General features: G+C 49.1%; 1 protein-coding gene across 4 annotated transcripts in view; it reads left to right on the forward strand.

Moving 5' to 3' along the window:
- Positions 1 to 399: 399 nt before the first annotated feature.
- The window catches only part of DDB2 (damage-specific DNA binding protein 2, 48kDa), a 36979-nt gene continuing 31094 nt past the window's right edge, over positions 400 to 6284 (forward strand). For 2 of the 4 annotated variants that reach the window (XM_012001413.1, XM_012001416.1), the window contains exons 1-3: positions 868 to 1188; positions 2270 to 2406; positions 2793 to 2984. In XM_012001413.1, coding sequence (XP_011856803.1) covers positions 1062 to 1188; positions 2270 to 2406; positions 2793 to 2984 — 456 coding nt within the window. In that variant the 5' untranslated portion in view covers positions 868 to 1061. Of the gene's footprint in view, positions 618 to 867; positions 1189 to 2269; positions 2407 to 2792; positions 2985 to 6284 lie in introns of those variants that run through there. The other 2 variants (XM_012001414.1, XM_012001415.1) reach the window with 2 other exon arrangements.

Below are 6284 nucleotides of genomic sequence, written 5' to 3' on the forward strand. Positions count from 1 at the left end.
TTAGTCAAACTTGAGGACGCAGGTCTGCAAGCCTACTTGGGAGGCTGAGGTGGGAGGATCAGTGAAGCTTGAGTGACTACATCACTGCACTCCAGCCTGGGTAACAGAAGACAGACGACGTCTCTAGAAGAAAAAAAAAAAGGCAAGGCGTTCCAATCATTCTCCCTTCACAGAGAAGCAGCTTGGATTCGATGGGGCTATAGTTTCTGGATTCCGACTGCAAAGCTGACCGCTGGTACAGCGCAGCTTCTAACTTAGGAAAGGCACTAGCTCTCTACAAAGCCGCCACGCCCCAACTACACCCTGTAGCTACCAGCCAATCCCAAAGCCCGAGCGGGCGTCATCACCAGTTGCAAGGCGGGAGCCAGGGCCTTGGCTGGTACCAGGCCTCCTCCCCGGACCCGCAGAGGCCTGGCAGCGCCTCGTCTGAGGAGGGTTCGTGTCGGGAGGCCAAGGCTGGATGATCACTTAAGCCCATGAGTTCAAGACCGGCCTGGACAACATAGCGAGACCCCGTCTCTCCAGAAAAAGAAAAAAAAAGGAAAAAAGAGAGAGAGAGATAAATTAGCCGGGCGGGGTGGCGCACGCTTGTAGTCCCATCTACTTAGGAGGCTGAGGTGGGAGGATCGCTTGAGCCCAGGAGGTGGAGGCTGCACTGACCTATCATCGCGCCACTGCTCTCCAGCGTGGGCGACAGAGCCAGACCCTGTGGCTGAAAAAATAAAACATAAAGCCGGGGGCCATCTTTGCTCCGGGCAGGTCAGCTGACCCGGGCTGGCACAGGCCCTGGCGCAGTTCCCCCGCCCCTCCCGAGAGCGCTGGCACCGCCCCCTCCCCGCGCCCCCTCCTTCCAGGAAGGGGCGGGGTCTCCTAGACGGGTGGGGCCGGAGCTCGGAGCTGGTTTGAACAAGCCCTGGGCATGTTTGGCGGGAAGTTGGCTTAGTCGGCTACCTGTGGCCCCGCAGTTTTGTAGTCCCCGCCTTGTTTCTCCCCAGAGGTCTCTCAATCCTCCCTCCATGATCTTCGCATAGAGCACAGTACCCCTTCGCACGGAGGACGCGATGGCTCCCAAGAAACGCCCAGAAACCCAGAAGACCTCCGAGATTGTATTACGCCCCAGGAACAAGAGGAGCAGGAGTCCCCGGGAGCTGGAGCCCGAGGCCAAGAAGCTCTGTGCGAAGGGCTCCGGTACTGCCTGTGCCTGCTGCTTGAATATTTCCGCCTTTTGGGGTGCTCGCGCAGGAGGCTGCAGCGGGGGATGGGTGCTCCGAGGCTCCCGAGGCCGGCGCAGGTCACGGATGCCTCCGGCTGTGCATTGTACCTGCAGGTTCTTTGACACCAGAGCGTTTAGGCTTCAACACCTCTCCCGCCAGGTGACAGGAAGCAGACAAGCTCCGTAACAACAGACACACGGACTTGTCAGATTCCTTGTTTGTAGCAGGGTTCTTGCACAGTTTGGACGACTTCAGAGAATCCTACCTTTCCTGGCACTGTGTGTGCTGGATTTCATAGTCACGCTTGTTAGCTGCACGTGCTAGGTGGTCAGTTGTGAGAGCCCCCAATTCCTTCCCTCCTTAGAAAGCTCATTCTCTGAGGTTTACTGGGGCTAGAACCTGAGGCTATAAGGAGTTTCGAGACACTCAAAAACTGGAGCTGGGGCTTGTTAATCAAGTGGTTTTTGTCCATGAGAAGAAAGAATTGGTTGTCAGGACGTCGGACCTATAGTGATTGGGTCCTCAAATACAAGTTTGGTGATCCGGAGTTGTTGCTTTATTGCTATTCTAATTTCACTCACCTCCCCAGAAGTAACCTAGTTAAGAGCATTTCCAGGCCTTCCTACCTATTCCTTCTTTTCCTAAACGGTGACTTCTGCCATGCTCCCCTAAAATATTTTTATTGTGCATTATATGTGATTTATAAAATTGTGACCCTGTCCCATCTCGTTTTGCAGCCCAAACTGGGAAGAGTTCTGCAGTGTACTTTATTCTTGTGTGTTTCTTTGGCTGGGGTCTCAGGAACCCTGAACGATTATTTACTTTCATTTCAGTCTTACTGTTTGGGGGAGTGTTTTGGGGAAGGGGTCCAAATCCCTACTCTTTTTTTTTTTTATTTCTGGTGCTGGGTGAGACCGCACAGACACGGAAAGGCCTCAGGAGATGATGAGACAGAGATTAGCCATGCCGAATGAAACAAGGCTTCCTTTCAGGGAATTCAGCAGAAAAACCTTTCGTGAGATTGGAGAGGAAAATATGTCTGTTCTGCTTGGCAGGTCCTAGCAGAAGAGGTGACTCAGACTGCCTCTGGGCGGGGCTGGCTGGCCCACAGATCCTGCCGCCATGCCGCAGCATCGTCAGGACCCTCCACCAGCATAAGCTGGGCAGAGCTTCCTGGCCATCTGTCCAGCAGGTAAGGCATTTTTTGCCTCAAGTCCTCAAGGGTTTGCACGTGCATTTTTACTATTGCATGCTCCCAAATTAGATGATGGCTTGGTTCACCAGCTTGTCAGAGTGGTCCGATCACCCAGACTGTGGTGACTGGCCTACTGGGCACTCAGCCAGGTAAAAAAAAGTCTTATGTTGTAAAGGTCCCAGCTGGAATGCACTCTGCCCCTTTTGCTTTCCCAGATTATTAGTTCATGTACATTGCAAATATTTTCATGCACAGGGCAGGCGGTTAGCTTTCCTTTGGTGGGAGGACTTGGCTCTAGGGCTCATCTATGAAGGAGGCAGAGATTGGCAGTTTACCCAGAACTTGGGTTTTAATTCAACCTAATTCATTTCTCTCTGTGGCAGGGGCTCCAGCAGTCCTTTTTGCACACTCTGGATTCTTACCGGATATTACAAAAGGCTGCCCCCTTTGACAGGAGGGCTACATCCTTGGCGTGGCACCCGACTCACCCCAGCACTGTGGCTGTGGGTTCCAAAGGGGGAGATATCATGCTCTGGAATTTTGGCATCAAGGACAAACCCACCTTCATCAAAGGGGTGAGCAGTTCCCCATGCCAGGTCGTGCTAAAGAAGTGTTTGCTGGCCGGGCACGGTGGTTCACGCCTGTAATCCCAGCACTTTGGGAGGCCGAGGCGGGCAGATCACCTGAGGTCTGGAGTTTGAGACCAGCCTGGCCAACATGCTGAAACCCTGTCTCTACTAAAAATACAAAAATTAGCTGAGCGTGGTAGCAGGTGCCTGTAATCCCAGCTACTCAGGAGGCTGAGGCAGGAGAATTGTTTGAACCTGGGAGGTGAGGTTGCAGTGAGCCAAGACTGCGCCATTATGCTCCAACCTGGGCAACAAGAGTGAAACTCCATCTCAAAAAAAAAATAGTAAAATAAAATAAAAATAAGGAGTGTTTATTGAGGGAATGAAAGGGATATTGATGTCATCCAGTAATTGTCAGGAAGAGGACTGGGATCAAAAGTAACTGTGGGCATTTTCAAATACGTAAATGGTGATGATATATATTTTTCTAATGCCTGCCCTTAAAATACTAGAAGATATAGACTATTGATCATCCATAGAATTGAAGCCCCTTCTGGGCTGGGCGCGGTGGCTCACGCCTGTAATCCCAGCACTTTGGGAGGCCAAGGTGGGCTGACCACGAGGTCAAGAGATCTAGACCACCCTGGCCAACATGGTGAAACCCCATCTCTACTAAAAGTACAAAAAATTTGCTGGATGTGGTGGCGCGCGCCTGTAGTCCCACCTACTCGGCAGGCTGAGGCAGGAGAATCGCTTGAACCCGGGAGGCAAAGGTTGCAGTGAGCCGAGATCGCACCACTGCACTCCAGCCTGGGCAACAGAGTGAGACTCCATCTCAGAAAAAAAAAAAAAAGAACTGAAGCTCCTTCTTACCACATTGACCTCATCTGACACCACTGTCTTTTCTCACTTCCTATGCTGTAGCCACACCAGTTGTTTCTATTCCTGAAACCCAGTCTCTGTAATTGCTGTTCCCATTGACTGGAGTGCTTTTCCCCATGGTCTTCTCATGGCTGGCGTCTTCTCATGCAGGTCTTTGCTGATTCTACCTCTTCAAAGAGGCTTTCACTGGTGGTCCTTACTCATAACGTAGATCCCACTCCTCCACCGTCATTCCCGGTATCATTACCCTGCTTCACGTTTCCCCCCGGTGTTGGCCAGTGTCTGAGATCTGATGCTTATTTGTATGTGTTTGCCAACTAATGGCAGGGACCTTGCCTGTCTGGTTCACCACTCTATTCCCGGTGCCTGGAACAGTCTGGCCTAGAGTAGCTGCTTTATATTTGTTGAATGAATGAGGGGCTTGAAGTGTAATTGAGCAGATAGGATGTATACATACGAGGTAATTAACAATACAGATGCCAAGTGCTACAGAATGTGAAAGAAGGAAGAACCCCTTGTGAATTGGAGTCAATAGAGAAGACTCCATGGATAAGCAAGGAGGAGCAATATTAGGTAAATGGAGAGAAAAGAAGGAAAGGCGTAGTGTGATCGGGTGAGGTTTGGCATAGAGTTCTTGGAGATGGTCTTTGTTGTGTCAGAGTTTATCATCCGTTGCTGAAGGGTGAGTGTGTTGTCCCCTCTAAGACCTTTAGCCAGCCCAGCTGGTGGCTAACGTTGGACGGCTGTGCTGTGAAAAGTGACACTGGGTTTAGAGCAGGAGTCACAAACTTATATGGCTCCAGAAGCCAAACAGAGTGGAGAAAAAAAAAAGAATGTATGGTGGTAGCGTCAGGGGTAAACTAGAGATGACCATTGTGCAAAAATGTAGGTCTTGTGCTATCAGATGTGATTTTTTCAAACAAAGCCACAAATCCTCATTTTTTTAATGTCAAATATCTTGAGTGTTAAAAAAAAAGTAAAATACATGTAACATAAAATTTATCACCTTAGCCATTTAAAACTTTTTAAAAAATAATGATAAAATACATATAACATGAAATTTACTTTCATAACCATTTTTAAGTGCACAGTTCAATGGCATTAGGTAAATTGTGTAACCAGTCTCCAGAACTTCATTATTTTATTTTTTTTTTTTATTTTTTGAGTCTCATTCTGTCACCCAGGCTGGAGTGCAGTGGCACAACCATAGCTCACTGCAGACTCCACCTCCCTGACTCAAGGAGTCCTCCAGCTTCAGCCTCCCATGTAGCTGGGACTACAGGTGCGCACCACCATGCCTGGCTAATTTTTAGAGATGTGGTCTCTCTGCTTTGCCCAGGCTGGTCTCAAACTCCTGGCCTCAAGCAATCCTTCTGTCTTGTCTTCCCAAACTGCTTGGGATTACAGGACTAAGCCACTGTGCCGGGCCTCTAGAACTTCTTAATATTGGCACTAAATAAAATTAAACACACATCTCAGCTGAATTCTGCTTCAGCCCACTATTTTTCTAACTCTAGTTTAAAGGTAGAGATGGGGGAAACCCAGGAGGAGGTCTCTTAAGTGGAGGGATTTGGAGACCAGCCCACCAGAAAAGGCCAGGTTAGACAGGTGTGGGAGACTGGAATTCAAGGTGTGAGATGGGTGTTCAAGGAACAAGTGCCAGCAGCCCCCAGAAAGGCAGTCAGAGGAGTGCCGTGGACAGAGAAGGGTAGGTTTCCTGCCTAGCTAAAGAGGCAGGTGACCGCCAATATGGCAGCATGAAGTTGAAGTCAGAATCCAGAGCTCAGACAGGAAGACATTTGTTTTCTTGTTTTCTCCAGGAGTCTAGGACATGGGAATAGAGGAATTTAGCTTATGCCTGGAGATGGGAAGAAGCAGTGTAGGGTATTCTAGGGGAAGATCTTCCTGACTAACAGGGTAATGACAAGTGCTTTGAACTTGTGCCAGACTGAGATTTTTTTTTTTTTTTTTTGCATCACCTTATGACATGCATGTAACTTTCTTTACAGTGTAAGCTTTCTTTACACTGTAATGAAGATTGGTCTAGGCATTGAATTTCGTGACTTGCAGTTGCAGGGAGCTAGGTTGGAGCAAAGGAAGGGTATGGCAGTCTGGAGGAGAACTGTCTGGTTTTGCTCCCAGATGCTGACAGCAGAATGCTGATTTGAGACCAGTTACTGGAGGAGTAACAGTGCCTCATTTTGTCACTTCTTTAGTCATCTGACTTTGGCTGTGACCTCTACATTCTTCAGGCCCTTGTCAAGGGAACATGTATTACAGTTTCACAATGAAGATAGCTTAATTTTATTACTATTATAAAAACAATGTATGGGGCCAGGTGCAGTGGCCCACGCCTGTAATCCCAACACTTTGGAAGGCCGAGGCGGGTGGATCACCTGAGGTCAGGAGTTCAAGACCAGCCTG

This window comes from Mandrillus leucophaeus, unplaced genomic scaffold (genome assembly GCF_000951045.1).
Source record: "Mandrillus leucophaeus isolate KB7577 unplaced genomic scaffold, Mleu.le_1.0 Scaffold66, whole genome shotgun sequence".
In the NCBI taxonomy this organism is placed as follows: Eukaryota; Metazoa; Chordata; class Mammalia; order Primates; family Cercopithecidae; genus Mandrillus; species Mandrillus leucophaeus.